Source organism: Cannabis sativa, chromosome 8 (assembly GCF_029168945.1).
Source record: "Cannabis sativa cultivar Pink pepper isolate KNU-18-1 chromosome 8, ASM2916894v1, whole genome shotgun sequence".
Lineage (NCBI taxonomy): Eukaryota > Viridiplantae > Streptophyta > Magnoliopsida > Rosales > Cannabaceae > Cannabis > Cannabis sativa.
In genome coordinates, this window is record NC_083608.1 from 8,180,591 (window position 1) to 8,193,987 (window position 13,397).

The following is a 13,397-nucleotide window of genomic DNA, read 5'->3' on the forward strand; positions in this document are numbered from 1 at the left end:
GCTCATAAATTAGAAGCACAATTAAATATATTAGCGAAATAGTGACTAACATCCAAATTTCAGAGTTGATGTAGAACTTTAGAAGCACAATTAAAGTTTTATATTTACTTTATAAAACTTTTGTTTCAATATCTTACTATTATTAACACCATTTAATTTGGATGTAGAAAAAATATTTTTGGATTGAGGCGGCAATAAAAATAATTGATACGCATCCCGCAGTTTTTAATACATGTTATGTGACGCATGTCATAAAAAAATAGATTTATACAATCGCAATGAAAAAATTATATGTGACAAGCCATCATGCAGCCAGGAAGGATTTCTTACACCACGGTATATTACAAAAAACATATGATGTTATTGAAATTAAGTTAAAATAATAATAAAAAAAAGATACTAACAATCTTATTATGCATTTTACGATTATATAGCATATGTTGAACTTGATGACAATACAAAGAGCCTATCTGCTGTCATGTTCGCAGATATTGTGGAAAAAATATTTTCGTGTACTGCTGCCCAACTAATGAAATATACTGCAAAGGTGTAATTTTAAAAAAATAAAATAGTTTTACATGCCTTTCATAAGTTGATTTTTTTAATTAAATAAGCTATGCACACCATGTCTAATCATTTTAAATGAAAATACATCACGATTTGTAGGAACACCGCCGCTTTGTCGACACTAATATATTTAATTTATCAATGAAAAAATGGACAATCCAGATATATGCGGACCCGGCTAGAATGAAAAGTGCAAAATACAAAAATTATACTATTGTCTCTATCGAAGCAAATGAAGATTGAAATCTACCAATGACTATCATTAGTTTTCTTATCTACAATTTTTAGACAAATGCTATCTTCAATTATCAACAATTTAGAGATTGATTTTTAATTTTCTTTCTATCTTACACCCATTTAAGTAATGTTTCTTTAAGTATTAGAACCAGTGACGGACCCAGAATTTGTACTTTGTGGGGGCTTATTTATCATAAAAAAATATTTATAGCTACATTATAATCACTCTTACTAAATTTATCTAATTTAGTGGGGATTTTTCTACTATTTTGGCCTATAATTATTAAATTAAAAAATTTACATTTAATTTTTTAAAAGACAATATTTTTATTCGTTCATCACTCTTAATGGGTCCGTCCTTGATTAGAACATCACCTTTTAATTTATTTTTGGATTAACTTAAGAACATATTTAAGTCATCAAGCTTTCTTAAACACTAAGGGCTCGTTTGGAACGTCGTATTAAGTCGTATTGTATTGTATTGTATTATATTGAATTGTATTTTATGCAATATTTTTATGTAAAACTATTTGTGGTATTAATTTTTATGGACACCTAAATATATAATATTTTAGTATAAATTAAAGTTTAACATAGTATTATATAAAAATATGATATATAATCCAATTCAATATAATACAATACAATACAATACGACCTAATACGGCGTTCCAAACGAGCCCTAAATATATTACATTCGGTATTCACTTTTAATTGACAACATTATAAACTATAATATTTAAATACACATAATAATAATCTCACCTAATAACTAATAATATTTTTTCTTTAATTTTTAATTGTATCATTTTCAAATAACATAGAAAAAAACTAGCTTAAAATTTAATATACGTGCCTCGCACGTAATTTTTTTCTAGTATATATATATATATATATTTATATATATTCCTATCATATACTACATCTGCCTACATGATCTAAAATTGTTAGCATTTCTATTCTTAAATTACAAAAAAGATTGTTATATCAATCACATCTAATTTACTTTCACTATTTCTTGCTCCCAAACATTTTTTATGTTTTTGTTCTTCACTCTCTCATCAAGACCTCACAACATCATATTTTTTAATTATATTATTACATATAGAATAAGATTATCACAACGATCTATTGTACATATCTCAGTTTTTTTTTTCAATAGACTTCTTTATTTTTATTCATATTTTAATACTATTTTTCTTATTTTATTCAGGATATATATTTTATATGATACACACAAGAATAAATTGTTGTTGTTTTTCGTTTACATAGTGATATGATTTTAGTTTTTTTATTTTTTTTAGAGTGCATTATTTTCTCATTTCTAATATTTTTGATTATTTTTTTTTCTCTTAAAAAAATAATTGTATTATAATTGAGATATATATTATTCAATATTTTAATTTTTTTTTTATTTAAAAGAATTAAAATTTTTTAAAAATAATGTATACTGTTTTTGAAAAAAAATATATTAATGTTTCTTAGATATGTACTTTTATTAACTTAAATCTTTTACATATTTTTAGGTAATCTCTTTTTTTTTTTTTTTCTGAAAGAAAGAAATTAAACAATGTAAAATTAATATTCTCTATAATTTTTAACAATTTTTTTTGTTAGAATGCATTATTTTCTCATCTCTAAATTTGATTATTTTTTTTCTCTTTCAAAAAAAGAAAAATTGTATTATAATTATAGCTTCTAAAAGTGTAATGGACTATTATTAAACTCATTAGACAGACAAATATATTATTCAATATTTTATATTTTTTTTAATTTAAAAGAATTAAGAAATTTTAAAAATTATGAAGAAAAAAAAACTATTAATGTTTCTTAGATATGTACATTCATTAAATTAAATCTTTTACATATTTTTAGATAATCGTTTTTTTTTTCTTAACAAAAAAAAAATTAAACAATGTAAAATTAATATTCTCTATAATTTTTAATAATTTATATATATTTATATATATGTTTAATATCATATAAATGCATGATTCACGAGGAGATAAAGAAAGAGAAATGTGCATGACTGACTAGCAAAACTAATTAAATCTTAGAAAAGATAAAGTGTTGGTTTTTTGTTTTTAAATTAAAAATGGTTTGTAACCACTAATAGCAATAATAATTCAACTTAATTATAGTAAATGAGTAAAAACTAATTTAAGAATACCATTATTTATTTGTTTTTTTTCTTAAACATATACCAAAAATTTATTATCATCATTAATTATAATAATTATCTGTGACAGTTAGTAGTCCCGTGATCCGTAAGGGGAAATACCGGGTAAGCTGTACAATCTCACACTGCCTGGGGAAGGTCAAGTGGGATGATTCTAAGACTATGTAGGTATGGGACTACACAGTTGAATAGAGCTTAAATGGATTGATTGGTACTACCTATATCAACAAGGTGCATCTTGTTTTTCGGTAGCCCATCTCGAAAGAACTCCACAGTTAAGCGTGCTTGGCCTGGGGCAATTTTAGGATGGGTGACCTCCTGAAAAGTTTTCCCAGGAAGCATGCGAGTGAGGACAAAGCATGCTGGAAACACTCGTGTTGGTCTGTAGAGCCAGTCATCAGTCCATGAAGCGACCAGAGTGACGCACTCGTGTATAAGAGTCATTCATTTCGTGGGTGTAAGGACTCAATGGAGGCTTGAAGCGGGGACGTTACATTATCATCATTACAAACTTATTAATTTTGCAAATAGTTTAGCAAACTATTGATTTTACAATCTTTTTCTCCACCAACTCTAATAAAAAGAAATTCTTCTATACTCTCCTATATTTATTGAATAATAATAATAACAATAGTAATTATATGATATATAAAATTTATAGTAACTATTTGACTGCAGCATCTTTAATAAAAAAATAAATAAGAGATGTATTGTTAAAATATAGTTCATTTTGTAAAAAATTAACTCTAATACTATGTTAAAGTTGTTGAATTATGTTCCTCGAATACAAAGTAGAATACTACATACAATTATAATACTTAAATTAAATTTCATTAATCAACTTTTTTCTATTTTGTAAAATTTTAATATTTTTATATCTTTTGTATTCATAAAAAAAAATTCTAATTTTTATACAAATATATATATACAAGTGATAAAGTGTGATAAGTAATAAAATTTATCAATTATAACTAATCATAAATGGTAATATTTTCTAATTAAACAAAAAATTAAAGACAAATAATGTTTGTAAAAAGTAAATACAAATTATTTTACTATTTATTCAGTTACAATATTATAATTTATTATTATAAAAGTAAGAGATAATAATTAGTCATAATAAAGATTCATTAACTTACATATTTGTAGTAATTTATATGTGATGTTTTAATGTGTGTATATACATTTACTTATATACCGTCTTTTTTTTTTTTTTTTTTTTTTTTTGTAAAAGCACATTATGGTTAATTGTTCTAATTTTTATTAGTGTTCTATCCTTATCTCTTAAAATTTGACAAATCACAAACTATTTAATGATTGTTCTATTTTTCATTCAAAAAAATATGATTGTTCTATTTATATTTTTTTTTCTACATAATCTTATACCTTTGTAACTATATAAAAAAAATAATATCATTATAATATTGGACTCATTTAAAGGAAGTTTATATTTTTAATGATTAAATATTTAACTCTTTTTTTTTTTGAATAACATTGTAATAGACAAGAATATTAGATTTCAAATTATTCATAATTAAAGAAAATATTAAATTTATTACACATATAATTTTACAAAATTATGAAAACCGCGCAAAGTGCGGTATCGTTTCCTAGTATCTATATAATTCTCTTGCTAAGCAAGATGACTTGGCATCCTAATTGAGCTTTGTTTGTCCTTCTTTAATTTTCTAATTTTTTCACATTTTTATAATTTTCTTTGATTTTTGGTTTCCATTACCATTTAAGTAGAAAGATTTAACTGAAAAAATTAGTGACTTCTCATTTATTAGTATTTATTATTAAACGGCTTATTCTTTCTTAATCTTCTCACTCTCTGGGCCACTCTTCTTTTCTTTTCTTTTTTTCTTAAAGAAATGTAGAACTATATATATATATATATATATATATATATATGGCGGTAGAGAAGAACAAATATTTCATTGCCACAACAAAATATATGAGTGGGTTGACTATTTTGAGAAGGGAAACCACACCAAAAAAAACTAAAATAATATATGTTTTATATATTAGTATCATATATATTCAAATGCATACGTTTTGATGAAAAAAATTGTTCTCTTTCTTCAGACAAATAGTGTATCAACATCAAATGAAGCTATTGAGAATTCATCTTCTTCAAAAAATCATGAATGGATCAACTCATATGGGAGTATCCAACAACAACTATTCCTCAACATCATCATAAAAGTAACAATGATGAAAAATAAGCTTAAGGTCATAGTGGCGGTGATCAAATAGTAGCACAGTGTTATATATGGTGGGATCGTCTTCAACACTTCATGGTAATAATATTTGACTATGCTACCTCGATCGAGTAACCGATTTATATATTATGTATTACTATTATATATTGCTATTAAGGGATATATAAGTGTAGGGTCATATATATAATTTATATATATACAGATATATTTAGTTTTTATGCTTAGTGTTTTGTGTCCTTCTTTACTTTCTCCAAATAAAGTGAAATGTGTTTATTATTATCCCCCATTTATGTGTGTTCATGGTTTCTTTCTCTCTCATATATGGTTTCTTTCTCTCTCATATGAATATTTTTTTTCTTCTAAATATTTGTATATAAATATATTTTATATATATGATCGATCAATTAAATTTTGATATTTTATATGAATAAATAAACAAAACCCAATAGTTAACTATGCTATTTTGCCAATTTTGAACAAAAAACTGCTATTTTTTCCTTTCATTCAAAAAATATATATTTATATTAATGTATAGAAGTAAAACACTAACGTTCATTTCTAGAGTAATGAAGTAATTGCAAAAAATTATTTAAAAAAAAGTCATCTAACCCTAAATAAAGGAAAAAAAAACCTATTACCAAATACATTTTTCTTATAAATTTTGTTTTAAATGCTATATTATTATTAAATGATAAATGATAATGGGAGTTAAGAGAATGAAAAGACACTTTTCATTTAAATAAAAATATTATTATTAAATCATGATAAATGATAAAAGATTATTAAATTATTAATAAAAAAATAAACATTAAGAAAAATGAGAAAGCGAAGAAAATAGAAAATCTTTTAAGAACAATGTATATTTATTTTTAAAAAAATTGATATGTTTCTTGGATATACACAGTCATTAAAGTAAGTTCTTTTGTACATATTTTTAAATAGTCCTCTTTTTTTCTTAACTGTAGACACAAAATAATCTATCAATTAAAATAATTTATATTAATAATTAGGAGCGGACCCACATTGTAGCAAGTGAGGACAGTAAAAAAATATAGGAAAAAAATGTATATATATTTTATTTAGTTACAACATATATTTGTAATAAAAGATTATATTTATAAACATAATAGTAGGCTTGGTGTAATGGTTAAGATAAGTTACATATTTGTTAGAGGTAAAGGTTCAAATTCCACTAACAATTTTTTTTTTAAGTTTACTTTTCCTCCTATTAAAAAAAAAATTACACTCCCTCACTTTAAATTCTGAGTCTGTCATTATTAATAATAAGTTAACTTATTATTAAAAAACAATTATAAATATTAAAAATAATAATAATAAGTAATTTAATTTGTACAGAAAACTAATGTACATAACACTAAAAAAGAATGATGTGCCTATCATTTAATAAAAATGTTCATAATCTTCCTTTTAGGAAAAATTATGAAATTAATTATTACATATAAATTTCTAACACACTTTTTCAAAAAAAAAAAAAAAGAAAAGAAAAAATCTTACACTCAAATTAATATTTTCTTATACAATTAATATCCAAACAAATTATAAAAATTATTTATATATACAGTTTTCAGTTATTATAAAAGGCTTCAAATAATGAAATCATGTTGAAAATGTATATTTTACTATATTAAAGTTTGAATTTTATTATAATAATGAATAAAAAATGATGCTTCTTAATTATGTAAAAAATTATATCATTATAAGTCGTTTTTATTTTTATTGTATTATAATTTATTTGTGTTTTCATTATAGAGAGACATTTTTTTATACATATATATTATGTATAATTCTTCATATTATTCATAAAAAAAATATTAGAGGTGATTTTTTTTTTTTAATTAAAGAAAACATTAAAGCTATTGTATATTAATTTTACAAAACTATTTAAACTGCGCAAAGCGCAGTAAATCTATAATGCTATTGTTAGGCCTGATGAGGTGGCAACCTCTATGAACTTTCTTATATTTTTCTTGCTCTCTCTTTTTTTCTAATTTTTAGATTTTTATTAATATTTTTTTTTATTTTATAGTAATTATTAATCAATATTAATGACAAAGAATTAAAAAAAATAATAACATCTATGTCTTTTCATTTTAATTGATTTAATGGATATAGCAACGGTTATCATGAGTTTTAAAAATAATAATAGTCAAACTAATTACAATAAAATTTAATTTTTACCGTTTCAATCATTGCAAAAGCCTCTATGGCTCATTCTCTTTTCACTACAATATATCTTATCTTATCTCATATAAGATCCATACCTCTTATATGGCATTTATATTGCCAATTGCAAATTTATATATATATTTATATAGGCTTTGGATGTGGTCACGCATTGTATCAATTGCGTGACTAGTGACTCACAAAAATAATATATATATATTATATCAATAAACATAGTACAATCTAAAAAAGTGACATGTGTTCCTTTAATTTTTTTTTCTGACAACTATTATTTTAAGCCAATAAATAATAAATAAAGGACAATATTAACCTAATATAACCGGTTATACTCACCTGTTGAGTTGACACAAATATTTTATATGTGCTAGGTAGGGATATAAGTGTAATTTCACATTAAATTTTCATGCATAAGTAATCTATTACGTTTTTGAGTGAATATCAACCACACCTAAATAATATAGATGTTACTGGGTAAATATAGACCATGTATGAAAAATATTAGTTTATCAGAATTTTCTTTAGGAGTACAAGTAACATGGTAATTAAACTGGGTGATTTCTTTTTTTTTTTTTTTGAAAAAAGAATAATATTAATTGGCATATTAATTAAAAATTTAAAATAATTAAACTTAATAATTTTTTTATTTTTTAAATTATACTTAATTATAATATTTTCTTTAGTTTCTCTAAAATTATTTTTTTAAAATATAACTAAAACTAATAAAACTATTGCTAAAATATATATATATGGAAAATATATGTCATAAACTAAACTATAACGTTAATGGTATGATTTATTCAATTTTATACTTCATTCATAATTAAAGGGGTATGATAAACACGTGTAATTTAACATTAGGTTTTATGCATAAGTAATCTAGCTATCTCAAACTATTCACTATAATAAAGCCACAATACCATGACATATATGTTGAATTGAAGTAGTCTTACATATAAGTTGGTTGAATGACAACTAATGGTCTCACATAATTAAATTACAATAACAATATAAAATAAGAATTAGATGTTTCATTGAAGGCTTAAGAATGGGGACTAGTCTTTTTTACTGTGGAATGTATTTAACATGCATGGGTGGAAGATGATCATGGTCTTGTATGAGTTTTAGACCCCTGTCCTTCTCATACAAGTTCGTTTATTATGATCTCGACCTCCACAAAGTGTGCATTGCCTACCTCCTTGTACTCCATCATTTGTTCCTTTTCTAGAATTCGTTGAGGCAATGCCCTTCGTCCTCACTCTTACAGGATCTTGGATTATGTTTGGATTATCACGATATGTTGTGGTTGGTTGTGAGTTTTGGCTATTCTGTCCCTCCTCGTAAGACGCCCTAAAGATGGTATTAAGTTTTTCCAACTCCATCTTTGCCATTTGGAATGTTGCTTCTGAGTGTGATGCAAAGAAATTCATTGAGTTTGAATAAGCATTGAGCGCTCCAAACCTGAACAATCATATGAATCATAATTAAAACACTAATAGAATAAGAATAAAAGAATTTTATTTGCTAATTTAATTTTAATTTACCTTGACAATTGGGTCATCTTTTGATGCTCAGATGAGTGTTCACCAACTTGTGTAGAGGAAGAAGTCTTGACATCCTTTCGCCAACGAGTTAATATTAAGGATTCTGGTATAACTCGAATGTCAAGACTTTTCATTACACACCATATATGCTTGCATGGAATACCATCGGACTCAAACAACAAACACGAACAATTTAACTCATTCTTCTCTTTGTTATATAAGACTCGGTGTCTTATCTCACCGTATTGGAATCTAGCTAAAGAGAAGAGGTATGAATCCCCTTGATCTTCCCGATGAGAAATTGAATAGGGTTCCTCTTCCTCAATCTGTTCTTTTACTTTATAATATATGTTTCTGGTGAAAATTGCGGCAGCCTGTTTGTAATATGTTTGCAAGAAATCTGTCTTACCAGCGGGAATATGAGGGATGGTATGCATGCTTTTGAAATCTTTAGCGGCTTCATTATGGCGCATTGTGCCAATAGCATGGGTAATTTGTGAAACAAACTCTCGTAAACTGTAATTAGCAAGTAAGAATCTCTTGAGTACATTATTCATAGACTCACATCTTTGGGTTGTTCGCATGCCTCCATAGAAAACCCCTCTTAAGAACGTCTCTGCCCATTGACCACGTGTGTTATATTTAGTACGACACCAAGAATTTTCTTCAAGGCCGAACTGTGCCAACAAAGCGGCCCATTTTTCTTCAAACTCTTCCACTGTGTAGTAGTTGTATATTAAGTCAAAGAAGCCTTTGTTGAAATCTGGAATCTTAATATTCTTTGCGGCATTGTTCCCTAGATGCCATGCACAAAGTCGATGGGTGGAGTCTCGTAACAAATGTCTGATTGCGAATCCCATCCTTTCATCATTATCAGTGAGGAGTACTTTTGGTTTTTTGTTGCCCATGCAATCAAGGAACACCCTCAAGAACCAAATATAAGCGTCTTCCGTCTCATCAAGTAAAACTGCGCAACCGAACACACAAGTTTCAAAATGGTGATTGACGCCAACAACTACAGTCAATGGCTTATTATACTTATTGGTGCGGTATGTTGTATCAAAAGCAATAGCTTCCCCGAATAACATGTAGTCTCTTCTACTCATACCATCAGCCCAAAAAAGGAATGCTAATTGATTTTCGTCATCAATCTTGTACTCGACGTAAAATTCAGGATCCATTGATGATAAGCCGTCTAAGAAACCCAATGTACCTTCTGCATCACTTGATATGTTCTCTTGCTTTCTTAAACTAGCCACTTTGTTGTACACATCTCTTAGTTGGAAAGGAAGATTGTCATACCCTCCAGATTGTAGGGCAATATGTGCTACAACGGAAGAAGTTTTTATACCACATCTATTCATGCTAATTACTTGTGCAGCTACTACTTCAGGAACCTCGCGGTTTGCCCGAGTGAATTGCATTTGTGATGGTATTACCAAATCATGATTATGAAATGGTACAAATTCTTGACACCGCCAAAGATTTGTTTTTTGTAACCGAAGGATTCGTAACGCAGCTTGACACCCACAACGTGTTATTTCTTTTGGTCGCTTCTTCCTGTCTGGCATGTTCAAAAATTTCTCCTTCCGAAAACCTTCTTTGTTACAAACCCATCGTCGAATGTATATTTCTCCATCACTTTTCCTGGATTTTGTATCGTCAATTCTAGGACTGAAACCTTTCCATCTTGCATAAGTATAATAGAATGCCTCCCACATTTTTAGACTTACCATCTCTTTCCCTTCAATATCATGAGTATCTATTTCTGCAACTGATTTGGATAGTTGAAGTGTGTCCAAAATTTCTTGCCAGTGAGAGTTGGAGGCAATATCTACGTCCGTCATACTTTTCCTAATAATTCAATAAAATGAATATTAGTCATTCAAGTGTATGATGAAAACACATTAACTTACATATTAAAGTTAATGAAGTTGATGACTTTCCTTAAATATTTGACACATAATTTAAGCTTTTCTGTTTTGACTACTAACAGTAATCTTTATTGTTGTACTAACTCTCATAGTCAATGGTATTGCAAATAGTGAAGAACAAATTTACCTAAAAAAACATACTATTTTCATATACGTTCTATTGTAATTTCATGCACTTTCATTAATTAACCAATTGAAATATTAAAAAAATACTCTCATATGTACAAAAAAAAAATAAATAATGCTCTTACCTAAAAAAAAATCTTACATTTATAAAAATATATATTATGTAATAACCATAGAATGAACATGCTTTGAATCCATGACTCAATATAGTTGGACTCCATTTATGTGGTAAGTAAAAGATTTATTGTTTTCAAGGCCCAATATCAAGGCCCAATACCAAGATTTATTGTTCTCTTTTACAGCAACATCTATGTTTACATAAATGAAACATGGTTTTGTAATAGTCTCTAGTGAACTCAAACATAGTATCACATCTTATTGGTCATAAAGATTTTATGAAAAATAAATTTTATATTAGTTAACACGTTCAACTATTGTGACGGTAATTAAATATTCATCAGTAAATATTCTATCTATTTTCATGAATTAGATAAATAATGCAATCTTTTAATATCTTGTGATGTTATCAATGTTTTTTTAGTATTATAGTTTTTTTTTTTTTTTTTAGAAACAACACAATCATTTCTTTTAGTTTAACACTTCTTTTGTTATGAAGATTGTCTCTTGGATAATATATACTTATCTATGTTATTGTATCATATGTAATAACCATAGAATGAACATGCTTTGAATCCATGACTCAATATTAGACTCTATTTATATGGTAAGTAAAAGATAAGCACATGCTGTCAAAATAAGATATTGTGTTAATAAGACATACCTTTATAATTGTAATAGGAGACTTACAAGACTATCCAAGTGAGTGAGAGTGAGATTTATTCATCCACCAAAACTCTACCAAATGACACTATAGAAAGAAGTTGAATGAAAGTGAGATCAATAACTTCTTATAAGTACTTACTTTTAGTTGTTTAATTTTGCCATTGTGAGGTCCTCATATTTGTACACTTGTAGGTGGTGTGGTTGGTGTAGTTATTTATGAAACTAACACAAGAATTTAATTTAATATATAGGCTATAGTTAAATATAAATGTATATAGGCTAGTCAATTGCTTGGCCTATTTTGGGCCATAATCTAACTATGTATCTAGGCCCAATATCAAGATTTATTGTTTTCTTTTAAAGCAACATCTATGTTTACCATAAATCAAACATAGTTTTGTAATAGTCTTTAGTGAACTCAAACATAGTATCATATCTTATTAGTCATAAAGATTTTAGATAAATAAATAGTGTTATGGTAATTAGATAAATAACGTAAATTTTTTAATCTTGTGATGTTGTCAATTTTTTTTTTAGTATTATAGGTTTTTTTTTTTTTTGGAAACAACACAATTAATCACAGGAATAATTAATGTTTAATTTTCTTCTCTTTTTTCATTTTGAGAGCATATATTTTTTATGATCGCCCAGATTTTATTACCACATAAGAAATCTCCAGATAAAGATGATTTAGTCCCATACGTCATTGTATTAATTCCCTTCCAAAATAGTAATAATAATAATAATAATAATAATAATAATAATAATAATAATGTCATTTTCTCTTTTCCCTTTTGAATCAGAAATAATGTCATTTTCCATACCCATGAATGTATATAGTGTAATCTCACATATTTTTCATGCAAAAGTAATATACTCACGTTAGAGAGTGAATATACACCATGCATAAGTAATATAGATATTATTGGATAAATATAGTCTATATAGTCTCCAAATTAAATGATCTGATGTGTAATATTACTTTTTTTTTTTAAAAAAAAAAAAAAGTGTATTGAAGAAAATATAATAATACAGTAGTTCAAAAGCATAGTGATTTAAAAAAGAAAGAGCACAGTACATTTCTTCAACATAATTGATAGATTAATCTCTAAAGTTTTAAATTGCACTTAGATATATATATATATAAGATCATCATTAATAATATTAATAAAAAAAGAGATTACATGATACTAGGGATAGAGAATACCCTTTTACAACATGCATGCATGCATGCTTTTAAGAGTACTGTAGAGGACATGACTCAATACTAACTAAAGTTACTAATAAACACGTGAACACAAACTAAAACACAACATACTCTTAGAAAAACAATATAAAGCATACCATAATAAGAAAACACAACAAAATATCATAACATAATTTAGAGAAATGTAAGACCATTCATAGGTTTGGAGAGGATGGGGCCAGTGAATGGTGCACAAAAGGCGAGTTCCCAAGACCTCAATCGAGATGAATCACCTCAGGGACTCTCGCTTCACCTCTGAGGTAGTCATTGGCAGCTTCCAAAAATGCTTCCACCGTCTTCACTTGGTCACTTCCTTGACCCTGGAGCTTGTTTTGTTGGTACATGGTCGAAGCA

At 26.5% G+C, this 13,397-nt stretch overlaps 1 protein-coding gene across 1 annotated transcript; it reads right to left on the minus strand.

The window, feature by feature from the left end:
• Positions 1-8,534: 8,534 nt before the first annotated feature.
• On the minus strand, positions 8,535-10,801 carry LOC115699922 (protein FAR1-RELATED SEQUENCE 5-like). Its single transcript, XM_030627469.2, has 2 exons — positions 8,955-10,801; positions 8,535-8,871 (listed from the first exon to the last, which is right to left on the minus strand). The coding sequence occupies exons 1-2, from the start codon at positions 10,799-10,801 to the stop codon at positions 8,535-8,537; spliced, it is 2,184 nt and encodes a 727-aa protein (XP_030483329.2).
• Positions 10,802-13,397: the final 2,596 nt, after the last annotated feature.